At 45.8% G+C, this 17,257-nt stretch overlaps 1 protein-coding gene across 4 annotated transcripts in view; it reads right to left on the reverse strand.

Annotated features, from left to right (window-relative positions):
* Window positions 1-17,257, reverse strand: part of MYLK3 (myosin light chain kinase 3) — a 67,300-nt gene that overhangs the window by 19,528 nt on the left and 30,515 nt on the right. For 3 of the 4 annotated variants that reach the window (XM_006170458.3, XM_006170457.2, XM_006170456.3), the window contains exons 4-8: window positions 12,819-13,276; window positions 9,276-9,381; window positions 8,430-8,523; window positions 7,824-7,933; window positions 6,757-6,898 (exon numbers count right to left, since the gene is read on the reverse strand). In XM_006170458.3, the coding sequence (XP_006170520.1) occupies window positions 6,757-6,898; window positions 7,824-7,933; window positions 8,430-8,523; window positions 9,276-9,381; window positions 12,819-13,276 (910 nt within the window). Of the gene's footprint in view, window positions 1-6,756; window positions 6,899-7,823; window positions 7,934-8,429; window positions 8,524-9,275; window positions 9,382-12,108; window positions 12,566-12,818; window positions 13,277-17,257 lie in introns of those variants that run through there. The other variant, XM_014585002.2, reaches the window with a different exon arrangement.

A 17,257-nucleotide genomic window follows, 5' to 3' on the forward strand; every position in this document is an offset into this window, starting at 1 on the left:
ATTAGTTGTACTGCACTTGCACATTTGTTATGTACTTATGACTTTCCTATTTTCCACCACTGAATGTAACACGCATGTGCATGTGTGACAGTCTGGTTTTAGTAATGAGCCACTACTGTCTGCAGTCCCTTTAAGAGAATGGGAGCACCTGGTCAGCTGGCCTTACTCTGCCCAGCTAGTTAGCACTGCTCTGCTCAGCCTTGGTTCAGGCTGGTGAGCCCCGATGGCCTTGACTTGGCCTTGGCTCAGATCAGCTCAACTCCACACACTGTGAGTACGAAGAGGGGGGGGAAAGCACTCTGTGAACATTCTCTATGTGCATTACAAGCTCCAAGAGAGAGGAGCATTTTCAAACACTACTATGGACTTTGCAAGAATTCTGTGAGCTCCCAGTAAACTCAGCCAATAAACAACATGACATCAGTGACTTGCATCTTTTTCCAACTCCCTGCATCTCTGTTCAACCCACCCTTCAAAGGAGAAAAGAACCTCTCAAAGCAAGCATGAATCAAGGAATCCTTTTGACTTTCAAATCTTATTATTTAAGAAAAATGTTCTGTAAGGCTGCCAAAGACAGTGATTCTTCTGATGGATCTGGGCAAAGTAAACTGAAAACCTTCTCAAAAGAACTTACCATTCTAGATATCATTAACATTTGTGATTCATGGGAGAAAGCAAAAATACCAACATTAAGAGGAATTTGGAAGAAGTAGATCTTCTGGATGACTTTGAAAGATTCAAGACTTCAATGGAGAAATTAACTTGTATATGTGGTGAAAATGTCAAGAGAATAGAATTAGAAGTGAAATCTGAAGACATGACAATTGCTGAAATTTCATGATAAAACTTTAATGAAACAACTTTAAGTTGTTTCTTATGGATAAGCAAAGAAAGTGGTCTCTTGAGGTGGAATCTACACCTGATAAAGATACTGTGAACATTGTTGAAATGACAGCAAAGGACTTAGAATAGTATAAAAACGTAGTTGATAAAGCAGCAGCAGCAGAATTTGAGAGGTCTGACTCAAAATGTGGGAGTCCAGCACCTTAACCATCCCACTGACTGCTAGTCATTAATGAGCTAATTCTAAAGTTCAAGGGACTCAGAAGAGCAAAAATAATCTTGAGAAAGAACAAAGAGAGATCTGACTCTAATTTTGAAAGATGTTCTATATGGATAAAATGCTGTCAAACAGTACTGCATGCTACAGAGAAATGTTTTGTGAAAGGAAGAGTCAATCAATGTGGCAACTTCATTGTCTTATTTCAACAAATTTCCAGGGGACCGGCAGTTAACGTAATGGCTATGTTGCTGGACTCCCACGTAGTTGACTGCGGTTTGAGTCCTGGACCCGGTGGCTTAAACTCATGCCGGGTGCATGTGCGTACTTGCCCAAGATCCCGAGAAGAGAATGGAGGAGAAGGGATTGTGGCATGGCCATCCACCTGGGGGGTGATTTCTCACTTTCTGTCTCTCTGTCTCTCTCTCTCTGTCTGGCAAGTGCACGCACCCTATAGCAAAAATCTCTCCAAAAAAAGAAAAAAAAAATTCCATAGAGGTAACTCCATAGTGCAGTAATTAAGCACTGCACAGAATAAGCTAAATCCTATGTGGCTGGCCAGGGTTCAAGTCTTGGATCTGGTGGCTTTAAAAATACTCTGGGTGAGCATACACACACACACATGCTCAGAATCCTGACAGGACAGAAAAGTGAAGAGAAGAGAATAGTGGTATGACCATATGCCATCATAATTTTCCAGCCACTCGGGCCAGGATTTGAATTGTGGTTAGTAATGTGGGATCCAGATCCCTTAACTACTAGGTTATGGGATGGTCCTCTCTGGATAATTTTTAATTGTCATTCTGTCCCTGAGTTGTAGTCATTTTTATATACTCTAGTCACAAATCCTTTATCAGATATATGATTTTAAAATATGTTCTGCCTGGGAACCAGCAGTTAGCATAATGGCTATGTCTCTGGACTCCCACATAGTCGACCGTGGTTCACGTCCCGGACCCGGTGGCTTAAAACTCATGCCGGGTGTGTGTGCGTGCGTGCCCGAGATCCCAAGAGGAGAATGGAGGAGAAGGGATTGTGGCGTGACCATCCCCTCTGGGGGGTGATTTCTCACTTTCTTTCTCTATGTCTCTTTCTCTCTGTCTGGCGAGTGCACGCGCCCTATAGCGAAAACCTCTCAAAAAAAATATATATATATGTTCTGCCTGGACCAGCAGTTAACGTAATGGCTATGTTGCTGGACTCCCACGTGGTCAACCGTGGTTTGAGTCCCGGACCCAGTGACTTAAACTCACGCCAGGCGCATGTGCATGCGTGCCCGAGATCCCAAGAGGAGAATGGAGGAGAAGGGATTGTGGCGTGACCATCCCCTCTGGGGGGTGATTTCTCACTTTCTTTCTCTATGTCTCTTTCTCTCTGTCTGGCGAGTGCACGCGCCCTATAGCGAAAACCTCTCCAAAAAAAAAGAAAAAGAAAAAATATATTTTCTACCATTCTGTGAGCTGTCATTTCACTCTCTTGATAGTATCTTTTGAAACACAAAGGTTTTTCATTTTGATGACATCTTATTTATTAGGTCATCTAAAAAGTTATGTATTTTTCTGTTTTTCTATGTAAAAATGTGTCATGATTTTTCTAACAACCCAATATATATATTGTTTCTTTTTTTTCCCTTGCTCTCCTGGTGATAGATGTAAGAAATCATTGTCTAACCCAAGGTCACAAAGATTTATTCCTATGTTTTCTTTTTTTTCTTTTTATTATTTTTTAAGAGGTTTTGGCTATAGAGTGCATGCGCTCGCCAGGACTCAAACCATGGTTGATTAATGGGAGCTCAGCAACATAGCCATTATGCTAACTGCTAGTCCCTATTCCTGTTTTCTTCTAAAAATTTTATTGTTTTAACTCTTAAATATAGGTCTATGATCCATTTTTAGTTAATGACATGAGTTAAGGGTTCAATTTTATTTTTTTGCATGTGTGATGTCCCAGCACCATGTTTGTCATGGCACCATTATAAAAAATCAATTGACCAGGTCCAGCCAGTGGTGTCTGACTGTGTAGTTCAAGTCCTGGATATGGTAGTTTAAAAAACATGCTGGGTAGGACCGGCAGATGGCATAATGATTATGTCGCTGGGTTCTCATGTGGTTGACTGCGGTTTGAGTCCCAGACTCAGCAGCTTAAAACTCACACCAGGCGCATATGCGTGCATGCCCAAGATCTCAAGAGGAGAATACAGGAGAAGGGTTTGCAGCACCTTAACCACCATGCCTCCTGCTGGTCCCCTGTTCTGTAGTTTTAAAGTATAAGTGTTGCATTCATTTTGTTAATTTTATTCCCATGCATTTTATTTTTTTGCTAGTATTGCAAATGGAATTGTTTTCTTAGTTCATTTACAGATTGTTCATTGATAGTGTATTGAAATATAATTTTTTATATTTGTGTTATATCCTGAAACCTTGGTGAATTTGTTTATTAATTCTAATAGTTTAATCTCCTTAGAATTTTCTGTATACAAAATCATGTCGTATGGGAACAGAGATAGCTTTACTTCTTCCTTCCCAATCTAGATGCCTTTTATTTGCTTTCTTGTCCTGGTCAGAACCTCCAGCAAAATATTTCATAGACAAAAATGGACACCCTTGTCTTATTCCTGATCTTAGGGAGGAAGTATTCCATCTTCTATCATTAAGTATAATGTTAGCTGTGGGGTTTTCCTAGGTAGCCTTTCTCAGGTTAAAGAAGTTCTCTTCTATTTCTACTTTATTATTTTCATTATACAAATATGTGTCTTCCTAGAAGTTTGTCCATTTCACGAGGTTATCTAAGTTGATGGTTGCAACGCTTTATAACATTTCCTTATGATCTCTTTTCATTTCTGTAAGGCCAGTAGTGATGTGCCCTCTTTTATTCCTGATTTAAGTCATTTGAGTTTTCTCTTTTTCTTAAGAGCAGTATAGCTAAATATTTTCCAATTTGTTGATCTTTTCAAAGAACCAAATTCTAAAAAAAAAAAATTAATAAAAAAACCCCCAAAGAACCAAATTCTGATTTCCTTGATTTTCTTTATCATTTTTCTATTTTATTTAATATAATTATCCTCCAATTTTTATTTTATTTTACTTTATTACTAGAGGGTATATGCACTTGTCAGAGAGAGAGAAGAGAGAAAAAGGGAAGAAAAAGCACACTTCTCAGAGAATGGTCATGCCATAATCTCTCCTTCATCTCTCCCTCCTTTGGGGACTTTGGGCATGCATGTACATGTACCTGGCATGTTTCTCAAGTCACTGGGTCCAGGATACAAACCTCACAGTTGGCTTTGTAAAATGTTGCTGTCTTAACCACCAGACCGTGAGGTGACCCTATCCTCTAAGTTTTTTTAAAAAGTTTTTCCTTTTTACTCATGATAGAGCATGTGTGTACATATGAAAGTAAGAGGGATCAGCAGTGAGCGTAATGGCTATGTTGCTGGACTCCCACATAGTCGACCGCGGTTCGAGTCCCAGACCCGGTGGCTTAAAACTCACGCCGGGCACGTGTGTATGTGCATGCCCAAGATCCCGAGAGGAGAACAGAGGAGAGGGGATTGCGGCATGACCATCCCCCCGGGGGACGATTTCTCACCTTCTGTCTCTCTGTCTCTCTCTGTCTGTCTGGCGAGTGCACGCGCCCTATAGCAAAGGGTGCAGCGCCCCATAAAGAAAAACCCCCTCCAAAAAAAAAAAAAAAAAGTGAGAGAGAGAGATGAGCACCCTCCACAGGGCCTAGTCATACTGCAAACTCCTTCCTCTAGTCCTCCATTGAGCTGGACCCTGGGCACTTGCACATGTACCCAGCAAGTCTCAGGCTGACCAGGCTGTCAAGTTAAACCATGGTCACCATGTGGCATCCAGCTTCCCTTGAGCAGCACATTACTGCTGTACCATGGAACTGGCTTGTATATATGCTTTCATTTTTATTATTTTATTCATTCTGCTTGCTTTGAGTTTAACTTTCTCCTCTTTTTCTAGTTTTTAAAGGTAAAAGGTTATATTATTGATTTGAACATTTTCTTCTTCCTTTTCTTCCTTCAAGTTTTTGCCATAGGCAAGTGCACTCACCAGAGACAGAGAGCGGGAAAGTTAGAAATCACTCCCAGGGGATTGCCATGCCACAATCCCTTCTCTTCCATTCTCCTTTGGGGATTTGGGGCATGCACACACATGCACCTGGCATGTATTTCAAGCTGCCAGATCCAAGACTCAAGCGGTGAAGTCAGCCATGTGGAATCCAGTACCTTAACCACTACACCACCTGCTAGTTCCTTTTCTTTTCTTTCTTCTTTTTTTTTTTCAGGTTTATTTATTAATTTCTTTAATGAGAGAGAGGTAGAAAGACAGGCAACCTCAACAGGGTCTCTTCCAACCCTGCTTTTTCAGACAGCCAGGATAATAGGCAAATGTGTATATACCAAAGTATACATGTCAATCTGGGAACTGAACCCTGATCGAAAAACTCTAAAGGCTCTAGCATCCAGAATGTATTTCCACTACACCACCACATATGGGCCACTTCTTTTTTGAAATAGGTATATATAGCTATAATTTTCCTTCCTGTTTAGGCATATCTTATCTGTTTTGGTATGCTATGCTTTCATTTTTGTTCATCAAAGTATTTTCTAAGCTTTCTGTGCAGATAGCTGGCCTGCAAGCATGGTGAACATCCCTAAAACCCACCGGACTTTCTGTAGGAAGTATAGCAAGCACCAACCTCAAAAAGTGACACAGTACAAAAACGGCAAGGATTCTCTGTATGCTCAGGGAAAGCGGCATTATGACAGGAAGCAGAGCGGCTATGGTGGACAGACTAAGCCTGTTTTCTGGGAAAAGGCAAACACTACAAAGAAGATTGTGCTGAGGCTTGAATGTGTTGAGCCCAACTGCAAATCTAAGAGAATGCTGGATATTAAGCGATGTAAGCAGTTTGAACTGGGAGGAGACTCTCTAGCAAGCATACATGCCCTATGGCAAAAAAAAAGCAACAACAACAACAACGACAAAAAAAAAAAAAAAAAGGGGAGCCAGCAGGTGACATAGTGGTTAAGGCATTGAACTCCCACATAGCTAACCAGGGTTTGAGTCCCAGACATGACAGTTGAAATTCACTCCAGGGGTATGTGCATGAATGCCCAAAATCCCAAGAGGTGAACAGAAGAGTTTGCAATGCAGCCATGCCTCTTGGGGGTGACTTCTCATTTTCTCTCTCTCTGTCTCTGTGCCTCCGGTGAGCACCCACGCTCTATAGCCAAAATCTCTCAAACAAACAAACAAACAAAATGCGATACACTACATGATACCTTTTGTGTGTACTTAATATGTCAGCTTGCTGATAGAAAACACCTGTCAGCATAGACACTAGCTGGGAAGAATGTTCACTGTGTATTTTATACACTACTCTATTGTCAATATGTTACCACAAGCACATGTTCCTTTATGAACTTTAAAAAAAACTAATCGTAAATAGATATTAGTTCTTGAATAACACTTGAAGAGGTACAATTAATTATCCATGTGACAGATAAACCAAGGCTCAGAGAGACAGCATGCGTTGGCTGCCCTAACTCCAGAACTAGGAAACGGCAGAACCAAGAGTGTACACCAGCCTTGTCTATTGACAGAGCTCTCAGGGTGGAAAGTGCACCAAGGCTCAGAAATCAGGGGGACTGCCCACCCCAGGCCCAAGGCAGAACCTACCTTGAGGTCCAGGTGTAGGATGTAGTGCTGGTGGAGGTGATGCACACCCTCACAGATCTGCTTGGTGAACAAGACCACGTCCAGTTCAGTCAGGTGGTACTTTTCATCTGTGATCCTGTCAAAAAGTTCACCCCCGTCCACACTGCCAGAGCAAAAGGGAGAGGTGGACATCAGAGGACTTGTCACCAGGAGCCAAGAGGCCAATCCAGGTGAGCCTAAGGTTATACCTTGTGGGCCACAGGGCTACTCCCATCAAGGCTTTTGTGGGGATATTTGCTCTGTCCCTTTCCCAGCGAAGAATATGGGTGATAAAAAGGAAGTGATGGATCAAAGAGAAGATGGGATGGTTTTCAATGTTGATCATGTATATTGACTCTGCATAATCTAGACCAGAGTTGTAAATTCATTTTCCTATGGGGATCAACTGGAATCTACATAGCCAAAAGCTGAAGTGGGCAAATCAAAAGTTTTCTGAAAACATACAGTCCTTAGTCAGTCTTTTATTTTCCTACTTTTGATAGAGACATGACAAGACAAATGTTCTACTCACTTCCATCCTGCAGAAGGAAACGGCAACACAAGCACAAGAATTGGTCTCCGAGCCCTTGGCCTCATTGCCAGGAGTGATTGGGAATGGTGGGAATTGTGGCAAATGCAAGCCTGACCACCCTGTCTACAAAGGCAGGGCATGGGTTCCAGCATACCATTGCCACCTGGCCATGCAGGTCCAGCCTTCCTAAATCTTCTACATCTTCAAGAAAAGCCAGACATTCAAGTTTTAACGTGAAATGTCCCAACTTCCAACTGTTAACAATGATTTCAAAATTACTAAAAATTGTAAGGGTCAAATCGACTTATACCTGCAGGTCAAATCAGGATCACTAGCCCCAAGGTTGTTACAAAATGACTTTGACCTCCATGGTCCACATGGGAGGTCAAGCAGCAAAGCCAAAGAGGGATGACATGGCCCTGGTGTCCCAGTGGGGAGAAAAGAGAGACATAGCTTTGTCTAGAATGAAGGCTCTAAGCCCCAGCCTGAGCCACTGGCCCACTTTCAAAATACTCACTACTCCATGACGAGGGTAAAACTGTTCCTGCTCTCGAAGGCATCATAGAGCTGGATCAGGTTCACATGGCCAAGCTGGTTCATAATGTTGATCTCATTCTTCACATCCTCCTTGTGGAACCAGAGGAGAAAGCGGTTTCCAAGCAGATGGGTCAGGAAGAAGAGCCCACCCAAGGTATACAAAATGCAAACACACACCCATACACACGTACACACATGCACGCACACATGCACACTCCTAATCCATCTTCATTTCCTGCTCTCTTGACTAACCACTCAAACCAGATTCTTACAACAGGAAGGATCTTTCTTCAATCTGCCCATTTTACAGACGAAACCCAGGAAGGAAAAGGCCTCATTGTCCATGGTCTTGCAGGCAGAGCCTTGCCTGGATATCCACATGTGGACATGTAGATCTAGACTGAGTGGTGCACAGGTGACTTCCTGACTGCACTATAGGAGTCATGGAGAAGAGGCAGAAAGGTAGCAGGTCTCCTGCTCAGTGTAGAGGGGCCTGGTGCAATGTGGGCCCAGGAGGCTCTAAAGGAAGAAAAGGAGCCCTGAGTTTGTCCAGAGGGACCCAACTAGCCTGGGGCAGATGCCTCACCCGGTCTTTGGCACTCTTCACTTTAATGATCTTGGCTGCCAGTGGAAGGCCGGTGGACTTCTCTGTGCATCTGTGGACCTGGCCAAATCGGCCCCTATGAAGACAGACATGTTGACACAGCAGGCTGAGAACCCAAAAGGCCCACCCATACACAATGGTCACACCATACCCTGGGCTTCCTGGTCCTACTCCTACTTCATATACATGTCATGTGGACTGTCCTACACCCCAGAACATATCATGGTCACCACGTGAGCTATCCTGAAACCTAGAAAATAACGTCCTCACTCCCATAATGTGTGGTCTGCCCTATACCTTAAGGTTTAACGCCTCACCCTACAGCACCATTCTGAACCCCAGGGATATACCCTTCATCCACTCCACATGGGCTATCCTGTACCTCAGGAACTATCCCCCTCACTACACACCACATGTGGTATCCTGTACCCCAGGAATATCTTCCTCATCACACACCACCTGCATATCCCCCACTCCACCCCAACCTACACAGAGCTGTCTATCCTGTATCCTAAGGGACATTGTCTCACCCAAGTCCATGTTGACTCTCCTAACTCCTCCAGGATTTGCTTCCCATATCCATGCTGTATGGGTCCTCCTGCATTTATTTATGCCTCCCCTACCCACACCACATGGGCCCCATACTCTAGAGATATTCTCTCCACCCCACTATCTGTGGGTTATCTACTTTCACATATATGAGACATCTCACTCTCAACCTTGGCACCACCAGCCAGTTCCAGAGAACTGTCCATGTGCACCCAGCTCAGGTATGCCTGCCCCACCACTCCCGCTCCCATCACTCATCTGGGCACATGGCCTACCTACCCGCCCAAGACCTCGTGCTGGCACACCGTGTAACCTGCCGAGATCGAGGTCTCCTTGACGTTCACCACTCGGTGTTCAAAAGGGGCTGGTGGGGCTGGACTGTCATCTGTGCAGGAGACAAGGCATCTGTGAGCCTCCTACATGCAGCCTGCACCTCTCAGTCCTAGACTGAGGTGACTACCTAGACTCATTTACCTCCACTTGGTTCAGCCAGTGACAAGCCCTTTGCCCTGCATACGATCTTAGTTTTTTCTCAAAAACCATTTTACGGAAACTACCTATTTGTCAGAGGAGGAAGCTGGGAGGTAAGGTGCTGGGTCCAAGGTCATACAGTGAGTGACAAATGGGATTCCCAGGTCTCCTACCACCTAGGACAGTGCTCTTTGCAAGGTCAAGAATCTACATCTAGGGAACCAGCAGTTAGCATAATGGCTATGTCGCTGGACTCCCACGTAGTCGACTGCGGTTTGCGTCCTGGACCCAGTGGCTTAAAACTCATGCCGGGCGCGTGTGCGTGCGTGCCCAAGATCCCAAGAGGAGAATGGAGGAGAAGGGATTGTGGCGTGGCCATCCCCCCCGGGGGGTGATTTCTCGCTTTCTGTCTCTATGTCTCTCTCTGGCTGGCTGGCGAGTGCACGCGCCCTATAGCAAAAACCTCTCCAAAAAAAAAAAAAAAGAAGAAGCAGCTACATCCAGTCTGTTCATGGTCTAGCAAAGGACATTAGGCAGGTCTGTGCAGCCCACAGGAAACAGAGGGCTCATATCAACAGGGTAATCAAACAGTTTAATGATGAGATTTTTTTAAAGATGAGGCAGTACCATGGAAACCAACAAGAGTGTGAGAGGAAGGCAGCTGGAAAAATAAAACACCCCACCCTCTCTCTATCTCTCCCTCAACTCCTGCAGCTGATCCCAACCAGAAGCCAGAGGGCGAGAGACCCTGTGATGAAGCCCACAGAGGTACCACCAGCACAGGATGAGGGGCAGAGTGGACAGTAGTTCTGGAGGGGACAGGGTGGACAATAGTTCTGGAGTGGCTGAATAGGGGATAGCCAGCACTTGGAAAGGTGTTTTTGTTTTAATGAATTAGGGTTTTTTGGGGGGATTTTTATCTCCTTCAGAGGTAATATGAAATCTACAAATATGACATGAAATAGAGTAAAGAATAAAACAGAATCCAGAACGTACACCAGACACAAAGACCTAAACCAGTTTGTGCACTAAGGGATGGGAGACACCATTGCAGGAGGTCAGCAGTTTATGCTGGCTTTTGTTCAGGACTTGTCCTGGGAGCCCTCTGCTTGCTCCCAACAGCAGAGACATCCAGAGTGTCCTACAGACAATTCTGAGACCAAGGAAGGTAAATACCCCGGGGCTGGAGGGGTTGAAGGCCTGTAGGTCACAAAAACACAAGGACACCTCCCACTGGGATGGCAAGCAGGTCACAGCTTCTGCACACGTTCCTTATCCTGGAATAAGAATCAGCTCACTGGGTGTGAAGGCTGAGAGTAATTATATACATCGGTTTAATGTCTCTGCCTTTTAAAAATTATTTTTAATGAAAGATGGGACAATTTTTTGTTTTTGTTTTACAGCATCTTGTTGTGTCTTAACCCTCCTGTCCCAGCCTCCTAGTTAGCTAGAACTACAAACAGGGTAATCAAACAGTTTAATGATGAGATTTTTTTAAAGATGAGGCAGTACCATGGAAACCAACAAGAGTGTGAGAGGAAGGCAGCTGGAAAAATAAAACACCCCACCCTCTATCTCTCCCTCAACTCCTGCAGCTGATCCCAACCAGAAGCCAGAGGGCGAGAGACCCTGTGATGAAGCCCACAGAGGTACCACCAGCACAGGATGAGGGGCAGAGTGGACAGTAGTTCTGGAGGGGACAGGGTGGACAATAGTTCTGGAGTGGCTGAATAGGGGATAGCCAGCACTTGGAAAGGTGTTTTTGTTTTAATGAATTAGGGTTTTTTGGGGGGATTTTTATCTCCTTCAGAGGTAATATGAAATCTACAAATATGACATGAAATAGAGTAAAGAATAAAACAGAATCCAGAACGTACACCAGACACAAAGACCTAAACCAGTTTGTGCACTAAGGGATGGGAGACACCATTGCAGGAGGTCAGCAGTTTATGCTGGCTTTTGTTCAGGACTTGTCCTGGGAGCCCTCTGCTTGCTCCCAACAGCAGAGACATCCAGAGTGTCCTACAGACAATTCTGAGACCAAGGAAGGTAAATACCCCGGGGCTGGAGGGGTTGAAGGCCTGTAGGTCACAAAAACACAAGGACACCTCCCACTGGGATGGCAAGCAGGTCACAGCTTCTGCACACGTTCCTTATCCTGGAATAAGAATCAGCTCACTGGGTGTGAAGGCTGAGAGTAATTATATACATCGGTTTAATGTCTCTGCCTTTTAAAAATTATTTTTAATGAAAGATGGGACAATTTTTTGTTTTTGTTTTACAGCATCTTGTTGTGTCTTAACCCTCCTGTCCCAGCCTCCTAGTTAGCTAGAACTACAGGCATGCACCAACACATCCCGCCTGCATAGATTGAGGCAGGAATGGAACCCAGGCCTCCCATGTAGTCTCAGCTTCCGAGGAGCAGAGTCAATGCACACATCACTGTAGCTGAGCCTAAATTTGCTTTCTTTTTCTTTTCTTTCCTCTCTTTCTTTCTTCTTTTTTTTTTTTATTTTTTTTTTTAGGGATACAGAGTGCACACACATATGCATGAAACAAAGAGTAAAGCCCCCCAGGGGTAGAGCCTCCAATCTTCACGCTTTTCAGGGCTTATGAAAAGCTGGGCATCAGCCTCACTTACCCAGAACCACGCTACCAGCCTCGGCACCCAGGGGCGTTCTCCTTTCCACTTCAGCTCTTCCCAGGCCCCCAGCTGCGCAGTCCTTCCCAGGCTCAGGGGTCCTTGCTCCTGAGTCTTTGTGGTGCTGTAAACCTGAGGCCCCAGCAGTATCATTTCCTTTGTCCCTTCTGGCCACACTTGGTCCCACATCGGCCTCAGCTCCAGGCCCTTGTTTCTCTGCTTTTGCTGCCTCATCGCTGCTCGTCTTCTGCAGTGCAGGAAGCTCTCTGACTTCTTTGAGTGCCCCTTCTCCTGACTCAGTTGATGCTGCTTGGGAGCAGCATTTGAGCCCAGGTGGGTCCTGGTCACCTGGATGGGCAGCTGCTAGAGCCTCAGCAGGGGGCATGGAGCTGAGGCTGCCCCCTCGTGTCACGAGCAGCTCTCCAGGAGTATCCATCTCCTGCACGTGGATGGAGATCCTGGGGCAGAGAGAAATGTGGCTCAGAGTCAGAACAGACCAGAATCAAAGGCCTATTGTTATGACTTACCCACAGTGGTCTCCTGGTCTCAGTTTCCTCACCTAAACTTCTTTTTTTTTTTTATTTTTTTTTTTAGGGATACAGAGTGCACACACATATGCATGAAACAAAGAGTAAAGCCCCCCAGGGGTAGAGCCTCCAATCTTCACGCTTTTCAGGGCTTATGAAAAGCTGGGCATCAGCCTCACTTACCCAGAACCACGCTACCAGCCTCGGCACCCAGGGGCGTTCTCCTTTCCACTTCAGCTCTTCCCAGGCCCCCAGCTGCGCAGTCCTTCCCAGGCTCAGGGGTCCTTGCTCCTGAGTCTTTGTGGTGCTGTAAACCTGAGGCCCCAGCAGTATCATTTCCTTTGTCCCTTCTGGCCACACTTGGTCCCACATCGGCCTCAGCTCCAGGCCCTTGTTTCTCTGCTTTTGCTGCCTCATCGCTGCTCGTCTTCTGCAGTGCAGGAAGCTCTCTGACTTCTTTGAGTGCCCCTTCTCCTGACTCAGTTGATGCTGCTTGGGAGCAGCATTTGAGCCCAGGTGGGTCCTGGTCACCTGGATGGGCAGCTGCTAGAGCCTCAGCAGGGGGCATGGAGCTGAGGCTGCCCCCTCGTGTCACGAGCAGCTCTCCAGGAGTATCCATCTCCTGCACGTGGATGGAGATCCTGGGGCAGAGAGAAATGTGGCTCAGAGTCAGAACAGACCAGAATCAAAGGCCTATTGTTATGACTTACCCACAGTGGTCTCCTGGTCTCAGTTTCCTCACCTAAAAAATGGGGACCTTAGGTTGTTAAAATACTTTGTGGTTGAACCAACAGACTCCAGCCCCTGCCCCTCTGGATTGCTGATCAACTCTGCCCTGACAGGGGGGACCTGGCCTCAGTTGCAGATGGTGCCATGAGCTCCCAGGATGCTGCTGGATGAGAGTCCAAGAACAGCTTGGACCTACGGTGGACAGAGATGGGGACCATCAGGCCCTGAAAACCTGCTTCTGCCCCTGGAGAACTGAGGTCTGCAGGTAGAAACCTAGGATTTTTCTCACCCTCTTCTAGACCTCAGTTTCCCTGTCAGTTAAATGAGGAAAAGAAGAAACCAAGTCAAACATACACTGGAAGTCCCAGGTCAAATGTGTTTGATTAAATAAATCAATAGCTCATAAACAAACTGATTTTCTGTTTCTTCTGAACAAACAGAAGGTGGTGGTGCTGGGCTTGTACACCCACAGAGCTGAAGAGCAGCTTTGCTGCCCTCCGTCCTTCCTGCACCCTGGCAATGCCACTGGGCCCTCTGTGTTCATTTCCGCTCTCCAGATCCTGCCCACTGGGGTTTATGACCCCACATGGAGGTTGGGAAGGCCCTCTGAGCCCTGAAGATTGGAGGGATGAACTCTGGCAGCCATGTCCCCCAGGGGTTCAGACTCTCCCTCTCAGAGTAGCTCCCTACTCTGCCTGTTCCTTAATGGGGCTTCTTTCTGTTGAGTCACAATCCTACTGCCAGGGGGTCTCTGTGTTGGGGGGTGAATTGGTGACAGTGTCTGGCATGGCTTGAGTTAGGCAGGAGCCAGGAGGTCTCAGTGCAGGTCTTAGCTCTGCTACCAGGTTGCTGGACAACTTTGGACAAGTCCAGCTTCAGTTTCCTCTTCTGTCAAACAAGGATGGGAATACTTTGCTGACATTCTGAGAAAGACAAATAAGAGATGAAAGCACAAATGCAGGGTTAGAAAGTGAGGCCTATGGGCCAGCAGGTGGCATAGTGGTTAAGGCACTGGACTCCCACATGATTAACTGCGGTTCAAGTCTCAAACCCGGCAGTTTAAAACTCATGCCAGGCATGTATGCATGCAGAATGGAGGAGAAAGGATTGTGGTGCAGCCATACTCCCTGGGAGTGATTTCTCACTTTCTCTCTCTCTCTGTCTCTCTGGTGAATGTACATGCTCTATAGCAAAAATCACTCTTTATAATAATAATAATAATAATAATAATAATAATAATAATAATAATAATAAAATAACAATGAGGCCTAAAATGGTGTAGTCACTATGGAAAACTGTGAGGGTTCTTCAAAAATTTAAAGTAGAACTATCGTATGTCCTAGCAATTCTACTTCTGAACATATATCCTAAAGAACTGAAAACAGGATCTCCATGAGTTTTTTTGTTTGTTTTTTTGTTTGTTTGTTTGGTTTTTTTTTTTTTTTAGGTTTTTGCTATAGGATGTATGCCTTTGCTCAAGAGACAGAGACATGGAAAGTGATAAATCCCCTCCCAGGGTGATGGCTATGCTGCAATCCATTGTTCTCCATTCTCTTCTTGAGATTTTGGGCACCTATGCACATGCTCCCAGAATGTATTTCAAGCCACTGGGTCTGGGACTTGAACCACACAATTGGCTATGTGGAATCCAGAATCTTACCTTCATGCCACCTGCTAACCCTGGTTTTCTATTTTCGTTTTGTTTTGTTTTGTTTTTTAATTGCCAGAAGGTGCATGTCCCTGCCAGAGAGAGAGAAGGAGAAAGTGCCCTCAATGGGTATGGTCATGTCACAATCCATTCTCTATTTTTCCATCATGTTGGGATTTGGGCATGCATCTACATGCACCCAGTGTGTTTTCCAAGCTGCCAGGTCCACGATTTGAATTGCAGTCAGCCATATAGGATCTGATTCCTTTAACCGCTGGCCACAGGGCCAGCCCTATATTACATGTTTCTCAAGTTACAATTTTTTAAAAAGAAAAATGTAGTGAGACCTTTCTTCAGAAGTGGAAGGTCCAACTTTCTTTTCTGAACTGCCCTCAGCAGTGCTGTTCCTGGGTGCATCTGAAAGACTCAGCTCCTGTCCAGCACCGACCATAGGGCAGGAGGCAGAAAACCTAACACTGTGCCCCTTGGGCCTGGTTCAGTGATGACAGGATAGAATGGAAAGGGTGGCATCAGAGCTAAGTCCTCAAACCTAGTTTATGCCTCATCCCAGACCAAGGGACATGGAAACTGGGGCAAGCCTGCTGCTGGAGGAGGAGTCAAGTGGTCATCTGAGAAGGCCAGCGGTCATGGCTCCCCACTTTGCTTTTCACATCCAGGGGGGCATGGGATGACCTTGAAGGCACCGCCATGCAGTTCCACGCTACGTTGAGTGTCCAGATTTTCCATGCCTTCTGCACAGCACACCAGGGCAGGCATGACCAGTCAACCACAGCACACTGGGCCAAGTCTAGGTTTGGCCTCAGGACCCTCAACACAGGCAGCCACAGCCAGAGCTGACTCTTGATTCCAAACCTAATTTTCCCTAAATATTCCACACCACTGGTGCAGAAGGGCAGGTATGCTGCAGGGCTGGTGTGCCGAAAATTCAGCTCAGTGCTGAAACTGAGATAGAGATCTTCTCTTCTCACTCAGGATCTTTCTGGAGCATCTAACAAGTTCATGGAAAGTTCACCCCCCAGCCCCACGTTCCATATTTAGAGCCCTGGCCCAGGTCCAGGGATGCCTGCCAGGAATGACTCCCCCAGCTTGTCAGGTCTCCTGGGAGTATACCGTTTCCTTCCAGAACAAAGGCAGACAAATGATCTAGGCTTCTTTGCTAGTCACCACAGTAAACACAGACACCAGAGCCCCTCCCCAAGCTGGACCACAGAGTCTTGGTTGTAGGTCAGGGCAGGCATGGGGGGACACTGAGAGAAGCCAAGGAAGCAGTGAGCCACCTTGGGGACTGGGATGTGCTATCCCACAGGGCTGGTGAGTACAGGTCTAGGGAGGACTTTTCATTCTCCTGCACTGTGTCCATGGAGCACAGATCCTGGGGCTACTGCCGCAGAGCCAGGCTGCCACAAACTCACCTCCAGAACCTCCAGCATAATTGTCCTCAGGACCCCCTGGGTTGACTTGATCCAGACCAACTTCCCACCTCTGAGTGAACCATCCTTGCCTCCCCACCATATTATTTAGAACTTAATTAAATACTGACCTAAAAAAGTAAGCTAGTGCAGTGGTTAGGGGCACAGAATCTGGAGTTCAGTAACCTGGACTCAGATCCCAACTCTATGTATCCCTCTTTAGCTACATGGCCCTGAGCACACTGTTCTAAGTTTCCTCATTAATAAAATGGGAACAACAGCCACATTTGCTTCCTGGGGATGTTATGAAAATAAAATGAGACAACACTTGTAAAACACTCAGGGAAGGCCGAGAACATGGGAAGTGTTCCCCGAGCCCCATCTTTTAACTACTAATATCAGTCTAAGAGAGAGTGATTCTCAACCAACTCTGCTTCCCATTGGCATCTCCTGGGCAGCATGTTAAAACACACACACACACACACTCACTCTCTCTCTCTCTCTCTCGTTCTCGCTCTCTTTCTCTCGGGCTCAATGCCTAAGACCCACTCCAGACCAATTAAATCAGAATCTCTGGGCATCATTTGTTTTAAACACCTCTCCTCCCCTTCCCCTGGTTATTCTATGGGCAGTGAGTGACAACCAGTCCCCTAAACTCCTAAATGCAGAGCATAGATCTTTTCCTGCCTTCCCCTCACAACGCTAGCCCAGAACTATGCATTCAGTAGATACTCAACACCTGGAGCTGGGTCATTGCCCACACTCCAGCTGAGAGCCTGCAGCTAAGTCTTTTCTTTGCCCAGCTTGAAAGAGTG

This window comes from Tupaia chinensis, unplaced genomic scaffold (assembly GCF_000334495.1).
Source record: "Tupaia chinensis unplaced genomic scaffold, TupChi_1.0 Scaffold148557_1, whole genome shotgun sequence".
In the NCBI taxonomy this organism is placed as follows: Eukaryota; Metazoa; Chordata; class Mammalia; order Scandentia; family Tupaiidae; genus Tupaia; species Tupaia belangeri.